Below are 22,811 nucleotides of genomic sequence, written 5' to 3'. Positions count from 1 at the left end.
CACTGAGAGATTTGAACTTATAATACAGTTTTTAAAGGTTTAAGAACAATTAAATTCAAGACAATCAGGAAAAACTTTCAAAAACATTTCTACATTCATAACTTATATTTTCTCTCATTTTAGATAAACCCACACAAAATGTTAATAACTTGTCAAAGACTAGTTTCATGTGAAGACAAAAATGTCAAATACAATTATGATCTTATACAACACATGCTGAATAATAGTGGAGCGATGTAGTGCTGCTGCTCATTCTCCTTGAAGCATGATGAGCGTCATCATACATATTCAAGATTTTATTCTGTAGTTCAGGTAAGCTGTGAGAAACCCTTTTTATACATTTCCTTGTCTTTTGGAGGTTGTTTAACCCTTACAAACTTTTCAGGTCAAATTTGACCCATATTTCTTGACCTGCTCTATGTGAAAAGTGCCTTAAGATAATGTTTGCTATGATTTGGTGCTTTATAAATAGAATTGAATTGAATAGAATTTATTGCAAATTTGTGCAAGACTCCGTTGAATCATATTATATGTCTGTTTATATCAGTAGTTCCAAACTTTTTTGGCCTGTGACCCTGGAAAATAAAGCAAAGTCTACCTGGGAACCACTGTCACATGTTGCATTATCTACCATACAATACACTCTCTGCTCTCTGAAAGCATCATTAAGGATTAAACACCCAACACCCTGGGTTTTGGGCTGTTGGTCTGACAAAACCAGACATTTGAAGACATTTGATTTTATGGACAAAACAAATAACCAATGAATCAAGACAATAATTGGTAACTTAACTGGCAGACAATGCAACACATGACCAAGGGTCCCCAGTAGATTTTGCTTTATTTTAAGGGGTCACAAGCCAAAAAAGGTTGGTAAACTGCTTTGTGAAGCTTTTCTTCACTGTTTGACTGACTGCAAAAGAAAAACAAGGTAAACAAGTGAAATCAAGTCGCCTTTAATCAACTTAACAGGAAAAACATCAGCAACTGTTGCTGTAAAGTTTACGAGAAACCAAACTTTCAGCTTATCTTGCAAAAAAAAAAAATCTTCTACATCATGTTATCAACAACAGAAATAAATCTTAAGCCCAAAGTTACAGTTTCAAAAATCATTTTGCTTTCAACAAAAAAAATTCTCCAATTGATGAAGTTCGAATGAAAAGTTTCTATTTGCTGAAGCTTCACAGAAACCAACGATGACAGATGAGTCAGACTTTGTTCTAAGACACAAAATCAATGTCTGAACTACTGAGAGGAGTTGTGATTTAAGATATTTTGGCACAGACAAAAACATTTCTACATATAATAACTGATATTTTCTCTCATTTTAAATAAACCCACACAAAATGTTAATAACTTGTCAAAGACTAGTTTCATGTGAAGACAAAAATGTCAGATACAATTATGATCTTATACAACACATGTTGAATAATAGTGGAGTGATATTGTCCCTGAAGCATAATGAGCGTCATCATACATATTCAAGATTTTGTTCGTTAGTTCAGTTAACGTGTGAGAAGTCCTTTTTATACATTTCTGTTTCTTTTGGAAGTTGTTTAACCCTTGCATACTGTTCAGGTCAAATTTGACCCATATTTACATCTGAGAGCAATAAAAACAGATGTAAATATGGTAGAATGGCACTTTATGTGCAGCTTGAGATGGGAATTATAGCCAAACCTTTTATCACGCTAAGTGCACCTGAACAGTTTATCTGCTCTGTGATATTTCATGTGTTGTGTTAAGTCGTTGCCCAGACTTTTCCCTTCTAAATTAACTCTCATGATATTGGCCAGTTATTCACTTATCATCTTTGTCAGCTGCTTCAAATTATGGTTATTATATCTGCCTTTAAAAATCCACTATTGGTCAACCATTACTCCTCATCATCGCTGATCTCAATTTCAAGCTCAGGAGGCTTGTCACACTCGTGCCTTTTAAGCTCTCTATACCAAGAGAATCTTTTGTCACAATAACTGCAGCTGAATCTTTTCTTTGCGAAGTGGCGCTTAATGTGCAGTTTCATACCTCTCTTCGAAGCAGATTTCGTGCCGCAAATTGAGCAGCTGAATGGTTTCTCTCCTTTAGCTCTCTCATCACTTACATGGACTTTATTTTTCTCGGAGTTTAAATCTGAGTTCCTGGCTGGTTCTGGTTCTTCACATTCCTCTCTATTGGCCTTTGTTTCTATCTGTTCAGTTGTGCTGCTGACTGTAGGCTCTGCCTCTCTGTTCTCCTCAGTTTGTCTTTGATGAAGCTGTGAGGACTCACCAACACACTTGTGGTTCTTGAGTTGAAAATTCCAAATGAATCTTTTGTTACAAACACCGCAGCTGAATTGTGTCTCCCCTTTGTGGACTGTCATGTGTTGTTTTACATGTGAATTCTGGGTAAATCTTTTACCACATATCGAGCAACAAAATGGTTTCTCTCCTGTGTGAGTTCTCATGTGTTTCTTTAGCACATCATTGCGTGAGAAACCTTTCCCACACTTCTGGCAGCTAAAAGGTTTCTCATCAATATTATATCCTTCATTACTTACAGGGGTTACATTTTTTTTTTGAGAGATGAAAACTAACTGAGGTGCTCTGATCTCCATGCAGACAACATTGACAGTCTTTAACTGAAAAGCGTTTAAAACCTTAAGATCACTAACTGGCTGTAAATGTCTATCTGGTCCATTAGCTTCCGTTTTCATCTGTTCAGCTAATCTGCTGGCTGGAGGAGGTCCTTGAGGCTGCTCTCCCTCCCGACAGGTCCAGAGTTCCTCCTGTTCCTCTTTAATGTGTGGGGAACCTGGGTCCTCCTGCTTTGCCTCCCTGTGTACCTGTGAATGTATTATCATGTGTTGGCTCAGACTTTTTGGTTGTTTTTGTTGACTACTCTCTTCCCTGTCATCAGTATCTGGTGGTAAATGTCTATCTGGATGTGAGTTGCTGGCTGGTTCTGATCCTCCACAGTCCTCTCCATCAACTTCTGTGTTCGTCTGTTCATATTGTCTTTGATGAAACTGTGAGGACTGATGTTTCTCTTCATCATCATCTTCACTATTCACAGGAAGAGGAGTGAATGTGAACTTGGGTGTATCAGCCTCCTCCAGCCCTTGAAGTTGCTCTCCCTCCTGACTCGTCCCGGGTTTGTGAAGCTTTGAGGACTCACCATTACATTTATGTCTTTTGAATGCATAAAATATATTAAATGTTCTGTCACAAATACTGCATTTGAATCTGTTGATCTCTTCATGGGAGTTCAAGTGCAGCGACAATTGTCCTAAATATTTAAATTTTCTACCACAAAGTGAGCAACTAAAGTCAGTATGTCCTTCGTGCCATTTCTTATGTGCTTCCAGAGTTTCCTTGTGGACAAATTCTTTCCCACAAAGTGAGCAGCTACATTGTTTTTTGGCATGATGTTTCATGTGTCTCACTAGTGAAACCTTTTTGTCAAATGTTTCACCACACTGACAACAAGTAAATCTTTTTGTTAAGGTTGTAAGACTCATACTGCTTACAGGGACATCATTCTGTAAACCTGACTGAGGTTCCCGGGTCACCTTCCAATCATCGTCCCTGACTTCAGGACCAGGATCAGGTTCAGGAAAATGTAAAGTCCTGTCATCAGTATCAGGTTGTAAAAGTCTATCTGGATGTGAGTTCCTGGCTGGTTCTGATCCTCCACAATCCTCTCCATCAGCGTCTGTTTCCATCTGTTCAGTTGAGCTGCTGGCTGGAGGCTCTGCCTCTCTGTTCTCCTCAGTTTGACTTGGATGAAGCTGTGAGGACTGAGGTTTGTCTTCATCATCTTCACTCTTCACAGGGACAGGAGTGACTGTGAACTGGGTGATATCTGCCTCCTCCAGCCCTTGAAGCGCTGCCGCTCTTTTCTCCTTGATTCGGCTTTGATAAAGCTTATAGTACTTCTCACGACCACATTTGTGCTTTTTGACCTGTGAAGGCCAGGTGAAGCTTCTGTAACAATAACCACACCTGTATGGTCTCTCCCCTGTGTGCATCGCTACGTGAGGTGTCAGATGTGCCCTGTGTGCAAATGATTTACCACAAAATGGGCAACTAAATGGTTTCTTCCCTGAATGAGCTTTCTCGTGTCTCTCCAGAGAATAAAAGTTGTTAAACTTTTCTTTACACTTAGAGCAGGAAAATGAACTAGATGAGTTTTTGGCATCTCTACATCTCAACTCACTTATACGGACCGAGTTCCTCACTGGTTTTGTTTCTCCACCATTCAGTTGTGAGGATTTATCAACACATTTATGTCTCCTGAGCTGGATACGCCAGGTGAATCTTTTTTCACAAATATGGCAACGGTATCTTTTCTCTCCTGTGTGAACACCCATGTGGATTTTCAGATATATCTTATGTGTAAATGTTTTATCACATAACTCACAACTAAAGGGGTCCATTCCTGTATGATGACTCAGTGCCATGTGTCTCTGTAGACTTACTTTGCTCGCAAATTTTTTACCACACTGAGAGCAGATGAACGAGTTGTTGCCAGTATTAAGTTTCATATCACTAACAAGGATTTCTTTATTTTTCAGAGAGTTTAAATCTGACTGAGGTTCTCTGGTCTCTGTCAAATCACCATCACTAACATCAGTCTCAGAAGGATCTGAAATCTTGTCGGGAGAATCTGGTTGTAAATGTCTACCTGGATCTGAGTTCCTGGCTGGTTCTGATCCTTCACAGTCCTCTCCATCAGCTTCTGTTACCATCTGCTCAGTTGAGCTGCTGGCTATAGGCTCTGCCTCTCTGTTCTCAGTTTTTCTTGGACTCTTCACTGACACAGGAGAGGATGGGATATCAACACCAATCAGCCCTTGAAGCTGCTCTCCCTCCTGACTGGTCAAGAGTTCCTCCTGTTCCTCTTTAATGTGTGGGGGCTCTGGGTCCTCCTGGTCCAGACTGGAGCTCCACTCCTGCTGCTCAGGGGGAACCTCTTCTTTACTCTCTGACAGCTGCTGGATGTCTGCAAGAAACAGGAAACAAATCAGACATTAATGCAGAAAGAGATTTATTCAGGTGATTTCACAGAAGTTTGACATCTTGTCTTATTTAAATGTAGGCCTATTTCCATTTCCTGGTGCCAGGGGTGAGGTTTTCAGCAAAGCCCTGAATATTTTACTGTCCATCATGCATGGCATTTCTGGTACTAAATGTAAACTATAGCTACAAAGGAACTAATTTTTTTTAACCAAAATGGTCAGTAGGTTTCCAGTTTTATGTCCTGAATTGTTTCACTAACATGAGGGAAGTGAAATAAACAATGCAGAACAGAGTGAAGCTGCAAAAGCTTTAAAAAATGTTCACTACATTGAGAACTTTATAGTTGGAAGCACATTTTATACAGTTCTAAACAAAACTTCAGCCACCCCTTCACAAATAACATATTTTGGTGATTTTTTTAATTGAAAAAAATGTAAACACAGTCTCTCTAGGATATGGAAAAAACACTATTTTCAGCAAACAATAATGCATAGTTTTTATGACATAAATTGAACAAAAATAAAAACATCATTGTGAGTCACTGAGTTTAGTCACATCCCATCTGGCAGATGTCACAGCTTGCAAATGCTTTTTGTAGCCACCTAAAAATCTTTCATTTCTTGTATATGGGATCTCCCTTGCAAAAGCCTTCTAGTTCTGCAATATTCTTGGGCCGTCTTACATGCACAGAACTTTTCAAATCTACCACCCACAGATTTTCCATTATGTTAAAGTCAGGGGACTGTGAGGGCCATTCCACAATCACATTCAGCTTGCATTTATTGAGGTAGTCCATAGTGGATTTCAAGGTATGTTTAGGATCAGCATTTGAAATAAACAGGGGTCAAGGGCAAAAATGCCCCAAGAAGTCTAATAACGCCCCTAAAAACCATGATCCAGGGGCAGAAATTGCCCCCAAGATTTCAAAAAAATTATTTTGTATTTAACAGTTTAGGCCAATATCCTAATCCTACATTAAGCCATCATTTTATTTTCATTCAATTCATTTAATTTCCATTTCTGTCTCTAGCACTCACTCACACAAACAGCACTGTTGTTCACACTACGCTGCTGTTACGAGCAGAGGCCATGCAACCCTGCAACTGCAGTGAAGTTGGCTGCTGCGATGGACTGGTACCTCATTAAAAAAAACTCTTACCAAAGAAGGAAAGAAACCCAAATCCTGGACCCGTCACCAGCACCACCACCCCCTCGCAAATAAGACAGCCAAGAAAGTTGCTGCTTCTACAATTGAAAAATGGAAAATAGACTGGCTTGGTGTTGAAGAGGTGAATAAGACGACTCTCCTCTTCTGTAAAGCCATCTCTTAAATTAGATTTCACAGTCTGGAAACTGCAAGCTAACAACGCTTTGCTATCTTCTTGCTACCTTCCCTTGCATTGTGAGGCATCAATAGCTTTCATTTTCAGAGTCTAACACAGCTGCTTAGAGGAACCCATGGTTGCTGAGTGTTCACACAAGGTTTGAAGAGTCAGAGTATTTGTAAAGCTTTGAAATTGGCACCAGCTGACATTTCCTAATTATAGTTGTTGACATGCTTTTGACATGTTTTTCACACAATTAACTAATATTTAATAATTCTTAAACTTGCATCTCCTCTGTCTCCCTTATCCAAAAATCCAGAATCTATGTAAACTGGGGGTGTCGCCATTTCGAATCTAAATCGAAAATCGATCAAAATGAGTGTTTGATTTCAACCTTCAAAATCAAAAGCAGGATCGACAGTTCTCCCACCCCCGCCTACTTGCGCGCATCTGACGTAGCCTGCAGCTACATGGCCATGGTTGGAGTAGGAGATGATGGAGAAACAACACAATTAGAAAATTTCCTGTTTCCCTGAAGTCTCCATTGTGGAAACATTTTGCCTTCGCTGTGAGTTGTGTAAACAATAAACTCGTCGTTGACAGAAGAAGTATGCTATGCTACACACTTTCATAAAGTTGGACATATGTTGATAGATTGAAACTTCCTGGATCAATAACTCATAGTGAAACGTTGTTAAAACACAAATCTTACCGCAGTAAAGTAGACAACAAGCCTAATTTTCACACTTAAACACTTAAACTTTGTTTGCTGCAGATGAGTAAACTCAAGTTGTTGTTGTTGTTGTAAAGTACCCTTCTGCCATCTAGTGGCTTTTCTTTTTGCTTTTGTGTTTAAAAGTTTGTTCCAAATGGAGTGGTGAAATAGGTTACAATTATTACATTTTAAATAATTATTTAAATTTGACCATATGGCCTAAGTGTGGTAACACCTCCCCAAAAAAATATGGTAGTTACATAACACTCAATACCATGTAGCCTATCCTTTTAAAGAGGAATCTGAAAGTGTAAATGACAGTTATCAGGGCATAGAACCAATGGTCTGTTGATCTTTATAAATAAAGACTCTAATAGTTTAACAATGGTGTAGCCATCGGTGCTGTGAAAAACATTTAAATCGAAAATCAAATCGAATCGTGCATTTGGAGAATCGTAACACCCCTAATGAATATGCATGTTTTTAGTTTCAAAAAGTTAAATAATACTCCTACATCACTGTAAAGTCCATTCTCAGTGTATATGCACTGGACCATGATTGGCTCCAAAACACATTTTTGAGTGGAGAAGATTTAAAATGATCTATTAATCTATCTATTTAATTAGTTTCATATGTTCAGGGATGTAAAAGCTGTTTCTGATGGTGGACTGTGTGTTTGTAGTAATAATAACATTATTTATTTATACAGCACTTATTGATATTCCGATATACAGCAGTGGAAAGTAACAGTACATCTACTCAAGTACTGTATTTAGGTACAATTTTTTGGTACTTGTACTTTGAGTATTTGGAGGGGCCCGACCCCTAGGTTGGGAACCACTGGACTAAACTAGCTAACTGTATATAAAGTAATGTAAACTAGCTCCACCTCCAGCAGCTACAACAGTAACATGCTGCTCTAACACTGATGCTTCACTATTAATAATCTAATGATGTCATATATAATAATATATCAGTCAGAGGGACCAAACCACTACTTTTACTGCAATACTTTAACTACATCAAGCTCATAATACTTATGTACTTTTACTGTAGTAGGATTTTTCATGCAGGACTTTCACTTGAAATGGAGTATTTTTACATTGCTGTAAATGTACTGAAGTAAAGGATCTGAGTACTTCTTCCACCGCTGTTGTTGTATTTATTGATTGAAGTATGACGTCAAACTGATTGAAAGATTTATATAAATGTTTAATGAACAAACCTGCTCTGTGTAGCTGAAGTTGAGGGTTGAAAACAGCGTCCAGTAGTTTGCGTTGTCGCTCGTTCTCCTCTTTTGATCGAGAAAGTTCCTCCTCGTACTCTGCTATCGATCTTTCAAACAGCACAAATATCTCTTCAGCAGCCGCAGTTAGTCGCTGCGTCACCGACGCTCTCAGCATTTGGACTTTAGACATTTTAACACGATGACATTTTCTCCATCAAACTCCTTCTCTGAACCCTGTCCGTTTATATCTGAAGCTTCCTCTATGTTGACATCAGAGGAGACGCTTTATAAGCGAAACGGAAATAAACTCATGTATTGGATGTTGAGGTTGTCGCCATCCTGGACCCTGATGACTATGGGTGCATCCCAAGTCTCTTAAATTGCATCCACGTTTCCCTCACTTGCGTCTTTTCCTTGAGTCCTAATCTTCCCACCGTGGATGCATGGAGAGACGCAAGGAAACCGAGCGAGGAGAGAGGAAAAGAGGAAGTTTGTTTTAAGAGACATGAGACGTCCTCTCCTCTGAGGCGTCACGTGAAGCGACGTCCGTTTCTGATGACGGCATCAGCTGATCACAGCTGGATCAGCTGTCAGGCGGTTTTTAACAGCTGTAGAGACTCCTGATGGAGTTTGTGTCTGTGCACATGTGCACTGTGCTGACACTAATAAAGGTGATGCTGTTTCCTCTCTGCAGCCTGTTACCTGTTTAACAAACACCTGAATAAAAACCTGCATTCTGCTTTCATACGGTGTCCTGCTCAGACGCACAGGAACCATTTCTACTCGCGGAATGCGTTTATACTATTTATTGATTATTTGCATCTGTATTTTTTGATAATCATGATAGTGAATTCATTATTCAATAACCCAAAATATGATCGGGGTGTCTTCTGAACACTGGAAAATATGTAATTGGCTGAATGTTTCAGGGCAAATGGAAATGATTTAACTCATATCAAAACCTTTGCTCAGGAATTTTCAGCCTCACGTGTGACTGAATGGAAATGACGATTAAAAAATATAAAATATAAATGTGTTTAACTGTTATTATGAATAGAATTAAAGTCAGGAAGAGTCTGTCTGTCAGCAAGAAACAGTTTAATGGAGGAAATAACATCATGAAAAGAAAAATCTTGTGTTGTTTATGGTTCTTTTGTTGATCAGACCGACAATTAACATATTTTTAACTATATGATGAATCAGAAAACAAGTAAAGCATAAAATTTGGGAGAGATAAACATAAATTTAATAAGTAATCTGTCTCCACTTCGGTATGAGACTGCAGTGATGTATCATTTGCATACATTACATTTACATTTTTCATTTAGCAGACGCTTTTATCCAAAGCGACGTACATATTAGACTGATACAACACAAGCGGGGATCTAGTCAGGAGACAATAACACGAGTGAGTGCCATAAAGCTTAAGTTTGGGCCAAATAGGACGTAGATGCCAACAGGCAGTGCAACAAGGCAATAAACACTATAATACAAAACGATATAAAAATATAATAGAATTAATTGTTAACCGTCAATGTGATTGTGAGGACATACAGGACTGTGGTTCCAAACCTGGGGGTCCCGACCCCCAAAAAGGGTCACTGAATTAATCAAAGGGGTTGCAAGATGATTGGACAGGATAGGATACAGAAGAAAAAACATATTTTGGATGCAAAATTGTGATTTTTTTTTTTCAGGCTTCCTTCTCATTTTTGCTTCATTTCTTGTGGATTTCTGTATTTTACCCCCTCAAACCTTCAAATAAAACAAAAAAGTCCTCTTTCAAGAGCACAAGGTTAGTCAATAATCAATTAGTCAATTGACAGAAACAACTATTTTGATAATTGAATAATCATACTCACTTTTTAGGCAAAAATGAAAGAAATGGGCTGGTTTCAGCTTCTCAAATATGATGATTTATTGCTTTTCTTTGTCGAACAAGATGATAAACTGAATATCTTTGGGTCTTGGACTGTTGGTCTGACAAAACCAGACATTTGAAGATGTAACCTTGGACTGTGGGGAACTTTAACAGATATATTTATCTATTTTCTGATATTTTATGTATGAAACGATAACTGGCAACGTGATGAAGGGTCCCCAGTAGATTTGCTTTATTTTAAGGGTTCCCAAGTCAAAAAGGTTGGTAAGCACTGTTGTACACAACATTTAAAGTATGACCATGTGACCAGACGTCAGTAAAATAAACGCACGCAACCAGTTATTAATGTCTGACGTTGTTGAGAACGCACTAAAAGCAGGTGAATACCAGTGGCGGCTGGTGACTCAAAAAATTGGGGAGGACAGGAGGAAAACCAACATGAAATCTTACAACAAACTGCATCATACTATATCATTGTCTCTACCTGATGACATCGGAGGGGTGGGGGGCAATTTTATATGCCGTTAAAACAATTTGCTTTCAAAAACAAAAACCCCTGAGTGGTGAAAACATAGCATAGGCCTATACATATTGTTTCTAAACAAAGAAGTGCTCATTTTAGCCATGGAGTGGTTCAGAATGTGTCATTTTACCAACAAAGCAAAATTCAAATTTATGGCATTGTTCTATTGTTACAACAGATTTATGTTCTCATCAGAAACAGACAACATATCACATGATTTACATGTGTTTCCTATATATTTTCTTAGTATACAGGAATATATAAAGTACCACAAAGCTTATAATCTGATACAGGTACAGATCAGTGCTGAATACTAGAAAGACTGAACACTAAAAACATTCACAGATCTAAAAGTGAAGGTTCACATCAGAAAGTATTAATACATGTATCAAATACATGACTTACACACTCTTATATATATGCACGACATACAAAATGTAGTCTACAAAGTTGACATGTTAACACTTATTATTCTAGTTACTTTAAGCTTATTACTCAATATAGACTCATCTTAAAAACAAACTGAAGAAACTGTCACAACAAGCAGCCAGACCTCCTGCACACTCACTCACTAATCACACAACATCAACAGGTGACTGAACAACTACTCAATTAAAAACTGGATCAATTACAAATGAATGAGTGAGTCCAGAAACTTCAACAAGCAAACCACCTACAACACATTAACGTTATATGATCTCTGCTGCATTCTTGTTAAGGAGATAAATTCACACAACAGCCACGGAGAAATATTTAACCACCAGTGATGAAATTAGCGACCAAAGAGACAGAGAGAGAGAAGCTGTAACTGACTCACGTTATCTGACGTCTTCTTCTTTCTATCATAGAGATGAAGTATTCATGTCATAGCATCCATTTGTAGCTGTTGGTCATCTTGTTTGTTAATTAACAGAACTTTGTGGCTGCTGGTTAAACAGTCTGATATCATTAGCAACAATGACAAACAAGCTAACTCTCTTGGTTGTTTCTCCGGTTTCTTCTCTCTCCAGCCGCTCCCTGGCGGTGTCCTGCTGCTGCTGCGCTGCACAGTCCAGATAGTTTCTCCCATTAGCTTAACAGTCCTTAACAGTCCTTCCATGGATGTATAAAGAGTCCTTCAGGCTGCTACAACAAGCTAACTGTTGTGTTGGCTAACGTAAGGAGCTATCTACTGCTGCTACTCTTCCTTACAGTGGAGAGAATTGAAGATGAAATCTGGAAACTATCATTGGACCAACTCGATGTCAATATTGCATTCTGGTTGTTGATTGGTTAGGGAGGACGTCCTCCCTTGGAGCGTTATTTTACGTGTCTTTGCCAATCATAGATTAGCATGAAAAAAAATGAAGTACATTAAATTGATGTAAGAGATCCGGCCCTGCGGAGGACAGCGGGCACCCGTCCTCCTCTACCCCTACTCCCCCTCACTCTCCCCCTCTGCCCCCCACCACCACTTCACACGCTGCTCTTTCTCCTCGCGCCCTGCAGGTGTCGCAGTTGAAGCATTTTAACCAGAATTTCAATGATGGATTTCTTCCAAAGAAGAGAGAAAATATATTTTATAAATAATACTGAGATTGGTAATGGTTTATTTCAACCAAATATTCTTTTTTATATTTTGACCTCCCTCTTGCCTCTCAAAAAATAGAGGAGCAACCTCCTCTGCCTCTATGGACCAGCCTCCACTGGTGAATACTGATCCTGGTGGTGTTGCATAACAACCTGTAGCATCGCTCTCATGCACTTTTTAATGTTTGCGATCATCTCTGTATTTATTCATTGAGGCACATCACATTACATTTCTGTTCAATGAAATTTCCCCACTCAGCCATTAAAAAGGACATGATGTCATATTTCTGATGTAAGAAATAAATACTGTAGAATAAGTCAGAACAGATGTGTGCACATCCTCAGTGGCATCAGTGCTGGATACAAAAATCTATAAGTTTTTCATTAACCTGTAGTGCCCACCTTAGCGTTTGATACAATATTTCTATTGTGTCATTTTCATTTATTGATTAAACATTTGTGAAAGACTGTCATGTCTGTTTAGATGAATGTTAATGAGCCTCATGATGGGAAGCAGCAGTCCTGCAACTGACAGGAAAGTGATTTGATTGGATCTTCACTGTTTGACTGACTGCAAAAGAAAAACAAGGTAAACAAGTGAAATCAAGTCATCTTTAATCAATTTAACAAGAAAAACATCAGCAACTGTTGCTGTTAAGTTTACAAGAGAAACCAAACTTTCCGCTTATCTTGGGAGAAAAATTTGCTACATCATGTTATCAACAACAGAAATAAACCTTTAGCCCGAAGTTACAGTTTGAAAAACATTTAGCTTTCAAACAAAAAAAATTCTCTAATTGATGAAATTCGAATTAAAAGTTTCTATCTGCTGAGGCTTCACAGAAAGCAATGATGACAGATGAGTCAGACTTTGCTCTAATACACAAAATCAATGTCTGAACTACTCAGAGTGATATAAGATATTTGGGCATAGACATGTTTTAAATTAAGACCTGTGGTTTTCACTGAGAGATTTGAACTTATGATACAATTTTTAAAGTTTTAACGCCAAAATTGAAGACAATCAGGGAAAAACTTTCAAAAACGTTTCGCAATATATTAACTGATATTTCTACTCATTTTGATTCTTTCGCCAAAAACTGATCAGCTGGTTTCTGCCCAATGTAGGTTTTCATGTGCTTAATCCAGCTCTTTATTTAAACTGTTTTACAGAAAGGACAGATGAAATGTTTTTGGTTTCCTGCATGAACCTTCAAGTGATTTAGCACATTTAGATTGCTCTTGAATTTTCTGGTGCACATAGGGCAATCACTGAGTCTCTCTGTAGAATGGCACTTCATGTGGAGCCTTAGACTGGAATTGTAGCCGAAGCTTTTGTCGCACTGAGCGCACCCAACCATCTGCTCTGTGAGATTACATGTTTTGCGTTGAAGTCGCTGCACTTCAGAACTGGCAGCTGAATTTTTTCCCTTCTAAATGAATTCTCATGTGATTATCCTGTGCTGCCTGTGAAGCAAATCTTCTGCCACACTCGGGGCAGCTGAATGGTTTCTTATCTTTCACTGGTTTCTTGGGTACCTCATCATCGCTGATTTCAACTTCAAGCTCAGGATGCTTGTCACACTTATGCCTTTTGAGCTCACTATAACAAGAGAATCTTCTGTCACAATTACAGCGGCTGAATCTTTTCTTTGTGAAGTGGCATGTCGTGTTTTTTCAGACCACTCTTTGATGCAGATTTTGCGCCACAAATTGAGCAACTGAATGGTTTCTCTCTTTCATGAGTATTAGCTCTCCTATCACTTACAGGGACTTTTCTGAGTTTAAATCTGACTGAGGTTTCCTGTTCTCCATCCCACCATCACCACTCCTTCGAGATTCAGGAGTCTTATCATCAGTATCTGGATGTAAATGTCTATCTAGATCTGATTCTGGTCCTCCACAGTCCTCTCCATCAGCTTCTGTTCCCATCTGTTCAGTTTGGCTTTGAAGTTGTGAGAACTCACCGACACACTTGTGGTTTTTGAGCTGATAATGCCATGTGAATCTTTGGTCACAAACACTGCAACTTAACGGTTTCTCCCCTGTCTGACGTGCCATATGGCGTGTCAGATGTACTTTTTGTATAAATGCTTTACCACAAACTGAACAACTGAACGGTTTCTCTCCCGTGTGAATTCTCATGTGCGTCTTTAGATTGCCCTTAAGGCTAAATGTTTTACCACACTCAGAGCAGTGAAATGGTTTCTTACCAGTGTTACAGCCAATATTTTTCAGAAAGTTTAAAACTGACTGAGGTTCACTGGTCTCCTTCCAATAATCTTCCCTGACTTTTGTTTCAGGTTCAAAAGAGTCTGTAGTATTGTCTCCACTAACAGGTTGTAAATGTCTATCAGGATCTGGTCCTCCACAGTCTTCTCCATCAACTTCTGTTTCCATCTGTTCAGTTTGTCTTTGATGAAACTGTGAGGACTGAGGTTTCTCTTCATCATCTTCACTCTTCACAGGGACAGGAATGACTGTGAACTTGGGTGTATCAGCCTCCTTGAGTCCTTGAAGCTGCTCTTCGTCCTGACTCGTCCCAGGTTTGTGAAGCTTTGAGGACTCACCTTTACATTTATGTCTTTTGATCGCATAAAATGTATGAAATGTTCTGTCACAAACACTGCATTTGAATCTGTTGATCTCTTTGTGGGAGTTCAAGTGCAGTGACAATTTTCCTACATGTGTAAATATTTTACCACAAAGTGAGCAACTACATTCGGTCTGTCCTTCGTGCCATTTCTTATGTGCCTTCAAAGTTTCCTTGCAGACAAATTTTTTCCCACAAAGTGAGCAGCTAAATTGTTTTTTTGTATGATGTTTCCAGTGTTTCACCAGTAAAATCTTTTTGTCAAATGTTTCACCATGCTGACAACAGGTAAATATTTTTTTCAAGGTTGTCAGACTCATACTGCTTACAGGTAAATTCTGTAAACCTGACTGAGGTTCATAGGTCACCTTCCAGTTATCCTTCCTGACATCAGGATCAGGATCAGAAAAATCTGAAGTCCTCTCATCAGTAGGTTGTAATTGTCTACCAGGATCTAGGTTCCTGGCTGGTTCTGATCCTCCACAGTCCTCTCCATCAGCTTCTGTTTCCATCTGCTCAGTTGAGCTGCTGGCTGTGGGCTCTGCCTCTCTGTTCTCAGTTTTTCTTAGACTCTTCACTGACACAGGAGGGGATGGGATATCAACACCAACCAGCCCCTGAAGCTGCTCTCCCTCCTGATTGGTCCAGAGTTCCTCCTGTTCCTCTTTAATGTGTGGGGGCTCTGGGTCCTCCTGGTGCAGACTGGAGCTCCACTCCTGCTGTTCAGGGGGAACCTCTTCTTTACTCTTCAACAGCTGCTGGACGTCTGCAGGAAACAGGAAACAAATCAGACATTAATGCGGAAACACAAAGAGGTTTATTCAGGTTAATTTACAGTAGTTTGACTGTCTTGTCTCATTTAAATGTAGGCTTGTTTTCAGTACAATTATAGACTGATTAGGATACATACACAGTTTACTCTCTTGGAAACTCACATTTTATCCAACTAGAGACTAAGACACCATAGTTGGTGCCATGGCTGGGCTTTTCAGCAAATCCCTTAATATTTAACTGTCCATTACGCGTGGCATTTGTGGTGCTAAACTCAAATTACAGCTGTAAAGGAACTAATTTGTTTTAACCAAAATGGTGTAGGTTTCCAGTTTTATGCCCTGAATCAGTCCACTGACATGAAGCGAGTAAAAAATAAACAATGCGGGACAGAAGGAAGCTGCAAAAGCTTTAAGAAGTGTTCGCTAAATCTAGAACTATATAGTTGGCACACAGACAGATTATTAATATTATTCATATTAAACACAACATTAGAAAACAAGTCCTGGATATTAAAATGTCTCAGAAAGCTGAACAACGCAGCAGACACCATCTTCTTCCTGGACCATTATTGCTTCTTATTATTATTGACTTTATTGTCCCATTAGGTACACCATCTAAAATCAATGAAATTAAATTAATATTCAGTCAGATTGATGGATGAGTAACTTATAGACTGTTTATAGATCAGCTCCAAGAGTGTTTTAAGACATAAAATTACTCTGCCTAAATAATGTTTGTGCTTAATCAGGTTTTTCAAACAATTTAATAATAATTAATAATTCTTAAACTTGCATCTCCTCCATCTCCCTTATTGAAAAATCCAGAATCTATGAATATTCATATTTTTAGTTTCAAAAAGTTAAATACTACCCTTACTTCACTGTAAAGTTCATTCTCAATTTATGAGCACTGAACAATGATTGGCTCCAAAACACATTTTTTGAGTGGAGAGGACTTAAAATGATCTATTGTCTGTTTTTAATTAGTTTCATATGTTCAGGGATGTAAAATCTGTTTCTGATGGTGGACTGTGTGTTTTAAGTAATAATAATGTTATTTATTTATATAACACACATTAATATTCTGATATTCAGTGGTGGAAGTACATTTACTCAAGTGCTGTAGTCCATTTAATATCATTTGATCTTACTTTCTACTCCACTACATTTATTTGACAGCTTTAGTTACTTTTCAGATGAAGATTTGACACAATGGATAATATAACAAGCTTTTAAAATACAACACATTATTAAAGATGAAACCAGTGGTTTCCAACCTTTTTGGCTTTTGACGTCTTACAAAAAGCAGTGTGTAGTCGGGGTCACATTTCACATGTCTATGAGTCGTTAACAGATCCACCAAATAGTGATTTTTCCCTCTAAACTTCTCACATGCTTTCATTTCAATAAATGTTCAAATGATCCAATATTTCAGCAAAAATCAAAGATTAGAGAAAAAGTCCAAAAACTGAAAACAGATTTGTGTATCAGAACTTTGTTTTTTCTTCTTTCCTCTCCCATTAATCATCTCACCACCCCTCAGATTTATCTGATGACCCTTTGGAGGGGCCCGACCCCTAGGTTGGGAACCACTGGACTAAACTAGCTAACTGTATATAAAGTAGTGTAAACTAGCTCCACCTCCAGCAGCTACAACAGTAACATGCTGCTCTAACACTGATGCTTCACTATTAATAATCTAATGATGTCATATATAATAATATATCAGTCAGAGGGACCAAACCACTACTTTTACTGCAATACTTTAACTACATCAAGCTCATAATACTTACGTACTTTTACTGCAATACTTTAACTACATCAAGCTCATAATACTTATGTACTTTTACTGTAGTAGGATTTTTCATGCAGGACTTTTACTTGTAATGGAGTATTTTTACATTGCTGTATTTATTGATTGAAGTATGACCTCAAACTGATTTAAAGATTTATATAAATGTTTAATGAACAAACCTGCTCTGTGTAGCTGAAGTTGAGGGTTGAAAACAGCGTCCAGTAGTTTGCGTTGTCGCTCGTTCTTCTCTTTTGATCGAGAAAGTTCCTCCTCGTACTCTGCTATCGATCTTTCAAACAGCACAAATATCTCTTCAGCAGCCGCAGTTAGTCGCTGCGTCACCGACGCTCTCAGCATTTGGACTTTAGACATTTTAACACGATGACAGAAACTTTTTCTCCATCAAACTCTGAGCCGGTCCGTTTACAGCTAGCAGGCTAAGCTAACTTCTATGGCTTTGAAAGCTGGCGAGAGATGAATAAAGGTGGAAAACACCTTTCAGACAGTTCATTAATCATTCAGCAGCTCTGAGGCTTCTTTCACATTGATTCTTCTTCTTCTTGTTGAGTTTTATGGCGGTAAGCAAACAACCTTATGGCGCATTACCGCCGCCACCTGAAGTGGAGTGTGGACCAGGAATCCAACTAAAATCACTACTGCTAATAATAAATAAAAGAAGGGAAAATTAGAGAAAAATAAAATTAATTAAATAAAGTTATATTCTCTCTATCAGCTTTGTTCTCCTAAGATATTATTCTTACTGAATTACAAAATTTCATTCCTAGTCTTTCCTACCTCCTCGTCCTCCTTCCCCCTCATCTTCCTCTACTTCCTCATCCTCACCTTCCTCCTCATGCTCCTCTTCCTCACCTCTCAGGTGTGGTTGATGTAAGAAATTAGCTCCAGAGTTCGAGAAAGCAGCAACCAGACTGAAGGGAAGCGTCCAGTTAGCAAAGGTAACGTTATATTATTATTATTGTTGTTATTATTATTATTATTATTTATTTTAATTTAAGTCTAATTGTGTTTATTTATTATTATTTGTTAACTCATTTAATGAGTGTTTATGACATTTATTCTCTGTAGACGTCATTGTCATCAGCTTTAATTTCTTTTGTCTGTCTCAGGTGGACTGTACAGCTCACTCAGAGGTGTGTGTGTGTGTGTGTGTGTGTGTGTATGTGTGTGATGTCATCATGATGTCATGTGACTCTTAAACCAGACTAAGAGGATTATCATGTTTCCTCCCTCAACTGCCGACTGCTTTTATTCCCACAGAAGAAGAAGACGAGAGATCAAGCGGTGGATGAACAGAGTCCTTTTTTATTGACAGTTGATTGACAGTTGATTGACAGTTGATTGACAGTTGATTGACAGATGAAGCTGTGTGCAGTCTTTCTGCTGCTGATCTGCTGCGTCTGTCTGCAAACAGTCAAATGCAGTCTGCCGACACCTCCACCGCAGGTAGGACAGGTGCATGCTGGGAAAGAACACAGTTAAGGTTAAACTACATGTAAATTGTTAAAAATTCATTCAAATATGTAAATATTAATATTTCTAAAGTTTAACTTTTGGACACAGGAGTCTCCTACTTCACTGTAAAATCCATTCTCAGTGTTTGTGCACTGGAGGCATCAAGTGTCTACATCACACTAGTATATGTTGTATACTGAACCACAATTGGCTCCAAACTAGTTGTGATAAATCATTCAGGTAGGTCCAGGTGTTCAACAGAGATTTAAAGGACAGGTTCACAATTTTTCAAGTGTGTGTTAAAACAGCAGTCAGGTGTCCATATGAGCAGTGAAAGAGGTTTTCCTCGCAGTAATCATTCCTCCTGTTCATACTGGATATTAAAAGATCCTTCAAATGTGCTTTCAATGGAAGTGATGGAGGCCAAAATCCACAGTGTGTCCACACAGTCATTTAAAAGTCTGTGTGAAGCTTCTATTCAGCTTCATCAGTCTGAGTTAGTCATATCAAGTGGATATCTGACACATTTACAGTCTTTTTAGCATCAAATTCCCTCTTTGTGTTTCCTCGGACAGTGTTTCCCTGTTGAGCTGCAGGTGGAAGTATAGTAACAAAAAGAGGGACTTTGGCACTAAAAAGACTGTAACGTTGAAAGATATCTACTTGATTTGACTCATTTGGACGCTGAAGCTTCATATTAGCTTCAGATAAACTTTTAAATACATTTTTGCACAGAAGGAGGACTGTGGATTTTGTCCCCCATCACTTCCATTGTAAGGTCATTATGAAGGGATCTTCTAATGGTCAGTATGAACAGGAGGAATGATTACAACAAGAAAAACAGCTTTAATGTTCATTTGGGCTCCTGACTGTTGGTTTAAGACACTTAAAAAATTGTGAACCCGTCCTTTAAGGTGAGCACAGAGAAACTTCCCTTCATCAACAGACGATTGTGAAAACAAACTTCTGTTGACACGTTCTCACTTTACATCATAAAAACAAGACATTGTTTTCATTTTACATTTGCATTTTGTCATTTGGCTGATGCTTTTATCCAAAGAGACTTACAAGCGAGACGAGACAATCAAGCATTAGAGGACAGTGACTCAGAAAGAGCCGTACTACAAACACTTAAGTAGCTGAGCAGGTATAAGTGTGATAAGACTGAGAGATGATTAAAGTAAGAAATGACTGGAAGTAGACACGTGCATAAGAAACAACAAGGAAGTAGTGCAACAAACGATCAACAAGTGCTAAAAGGTTTCAGGGGCTGAAGTGTTGAGGTATTTGATCAAAACAGAACAAATTACAACAGAAGGAAGAAAGTTTTCAACATTTAAATCCTTCATTCAAACATGTCAAAATAAAACAGAAACAAACTGCAGAACATTCAGACAGTAAACATCTACCTGTGAGCTTTGTGAGGCAAAGAGTAATAAAAGATGGATGTTGTCGTCTTGATTGACATGTTGGTGTTTCTGTGCGTCAGGTTGAAGCTGCAGTGAACTCGGAGTCAAACGTCGTCACCTCTCTGAAGAACGACGGCTTCCGTCGACTTCCTGGACTCTGTCGACGCCTGAAGAGACGCAGAGTCACCGTTCTGGTAAAAACAAGCATCTCCGAACCTTAAAGCACAAACTGTGTGATGACAACTTTAAACGGTTGAGTGATTTATGCAGCAGAGCTTCAGTCTGTGATCATTCACTAACACGAGTTAACAAATTAACAAGAGTTTGAGAGCTTGTTTGGAGGATGGAGGGGAGAATAAAGCAAAGATTTTAGTTTGTTGTGTTATTTGTTGTAACATAACCCTGTTTGGAACAAGCAGTAACCTCCGGGGTTATAAAATGAAGCCAAAAACTGCAGTTCCTTGAATGGCCACTTGAGGCTCTAAAAGCGAGTCAATCCCCATAGACCCCCATGTTAAAATACCCAACTTTACAGCAGAAATAAACATGTTTACAGCCTGGTACAAACAACGGTTTTGGTCTCTGTAGCTAATTTCCTCTTTCATGACAACTGTACGGGGGGTGAATTTTTTTATAACTCACCCGTTTAGATTTTATTAAGTCGTAAAGTTCTGCATAATGAAGGACATGGCTGCTTTGAAACTAACTCTGGAGTGTGAACTTCCCCAAATGCCTAAATAAATATCAGGACAGCTATGCTAACGTTTTGTGGACATTCCACTCCTGAACAAACCTGTAACCCCATAAAATCAATGTCGTTAAACCTGCAATAACTGATCAATAACTAATGTTTTGTCAACTAGTTTCCAGCAGAAACATGCAGTGAACACAACACTGACATAGCATCAGCTTTTAAGTTGATTGCTTTTAAGGTAGTGTACAGCGGCTTTTTACAGCTTTTTCTCTGAAAACGACGCTATGAGACACTGAGAGTGAACCAGAACAGTAAAGTTGCAGCCGGACAGATAAACAATGAGCTGAAACTCACTATAAAGCTCCATAAAGCCGAGAGGAGCTGCAGAGTCACTGAGATGGCGTTAGCTTGAATAACAACAGAAAAACTCATCTATATTTTTTCTGCATTGTCCTAAATGTAAGACAATATTTTATGCTGGAAATGACATTTGAAAAGGTTGTCTTATATTTGAGGATGAGAAATATAATAATACTTTAACTTATGTACTTTTACATAAGTGGGATTTTTCATGCAGGACTTTTACTTGTAATGGAGTATTTTTACACTGTTCTCAAAGTGTTGTATCTTCAAAATGTCTTTTCTACTTAAACAGCTTCAGGAAAGGGAGGCGTTGTCTTATAATCGGGACATTACAGTAATTAAATCTGCTTTGGGCTGTTTGTTATTTAGAGGGATCAGATGGTCTCTCGTCTCTCTTTCAGTGTAACCTGGAGAAGTACTGCTGGTGGCGGCGGACTTGGGGGCGGAGCCAGTCTGGTCAGGTGTGTCGCTGTCCACGCGGCTCCAGGTGTTCACACTTCTTCCTCCGCAGTCTGTGAAGATGATGATGACATGTTTGACCTGCTGGGACTCAACTTTATCATAAACTGTCCTTTGTGTTTATTTTGTCGGACAACAAACATTCCCTCCATGAATGGAACTGAACTGTGAGAAAAAACGTTGTTCTCGTCTTTGTTTTTAAACTTCAGAAGTGTAAGAAAAGTCGTCCCGTGGCTTTAAAACATTCACACACAAACTTTCAACACAGAATATGAATAGTTTAATTTTATATTTTAGTTTTGAGCTGTTTATTGTGGATTTCATTTGTTTTATTATTTATGATGTGTTGTATTAATATATAAAAAAAGATGCTAAACATGTATGGAAAATATATATTGTATCTGATAACAAAAGAAAAACATAAAAAAAAATGAATACATGAATAAATAAAAGCTGAAATAGAAGCTGATAAAAAAAATCACACCACAAGGTCCATTTAGTAGCTGTCCTGGAGCTTTTGATGGTCTTCCTCAGCAGATAGAGTTATCCCAGTTGTGAAAGGAAAAGTTCTATAGAAGCTCTATAAAAGTATAAATGAATGAAAGTCATATTTGTTGTTTAATTTATCTTATTCAACCATTAACCTGATCATGAACCTGAAGGCTGCAGAAACACTCTGATGACGTAACATGTCTGTCCAACGTTTACGTTTCCAACACAACACCAGAACGAGGCCACGCGGGGACCGGAAGTGACGCATCTGTCTACCTTCAAAGTAAAGGTTAATTTTTACATTTGGGAAAGCAGAAGCAGTTTTGTATCAAAAACGGTTTAATGGTGGAAGCTGAGGTAACAATTACACAGATTTTCAAGACGGTTGTGAAATGTTTAGAACTAGGGCTGAAATTATTCATTAGTTAATGACACAACATTTTATTTAATTTTCAGACACAGATCACAAACCTTAAGGGATGAAAAGGGGGGGGGGGGGGTAAACAGCATGTAGA

General features: G+C 38.4%; 2 protein-coding genes and 1 long non-coding RNA gene across 4 annotated transcripts in view; all 3 read right to left on the bottom strand.

The window, feature by feature from the left end:
* The window catches only part of LOC137198890 (zinc finger protein 665-like), a 52,570-nt gene extending 43,750 nt beyond the window's left edge, over positions 1-8,820 (bottom strand). Inside the window, exons 1-2 of one of the 2 annotated variants that reach the window (XR_010931700.1) lie at positions 8,269-8,820; positions 941-4,986 (exon numbers count right to left, since the gene is read on the bottom strand). Coding sequence is in view for 1 of the 2 variants with exons in the window: in XM_067612895.1 (XP_067468996.1) it covers positions 8,269-8,461 (193 nt within the window). In the remaining variant the exon portion in view is untranslated. Of the gene's footprint in view, positions 1-940; positions 4,987-8,268 lie in introns of those variants that run through there. The other variant, XM_067612895.1, reaches the window with a different exon arrangement.
* A 4,023-nt stretch (positions 8,821-12,843) lies between these two features.
* On the bottom strand, positions 12,844-18,086 carry LOC137198898 (zinc finger protein 85-like). Its single transcript, XM_067612906.1, has 2 exons — positions 17,586-18,086; positions 12,844-15,604 (listed from the first exon to the last, which is right to left on the bottom strand). Exons 1-2 carry the CDS (start codon positions 17,776-17,778, stop codon positions 14,010-14,012), a joined length of 1,788 nt encoding a protein of 595 aa, XP_067469007.1. The 5' UTR covers positions 17,779-18,086; the 3' UTR covers positions 12,844-14,009.
* Positions 18,087-18,750: 664 nt separating this feature from the next.
* LOC137198963 (uncharacterized) lies at positions 18,751-20,378 on the bottom strand. The gene is made up of 2 exons (XR_010931714.1): positions 20,289-20,378; positions 18,751-18,886 (listed from the first exon to the last, which is right to left on the bottom strand). It is a non-coding gene; the product is annotated as an uncharacterized lncRNA (long non-coding RNA).
* Positions 20,379-22,811: the final 2,433 nt, after the last annotated feature.

Source organism: Thunnus thynnus, chromosome 15 (genome assembly GCF_963924715.1).
Source record: "Thunnus thynnus chromosome 15, fThuThy2.1, whole genome shotgun sequence".
NCBI lineage: Eukaryota > Metazoa > Chordata > Actinopteri > Scombriformes > Scombridae > Thunnus > Thunnus thynnus.
This window is presented reverse-complemented; position numbering and strand designations above follow the sequence as displayed.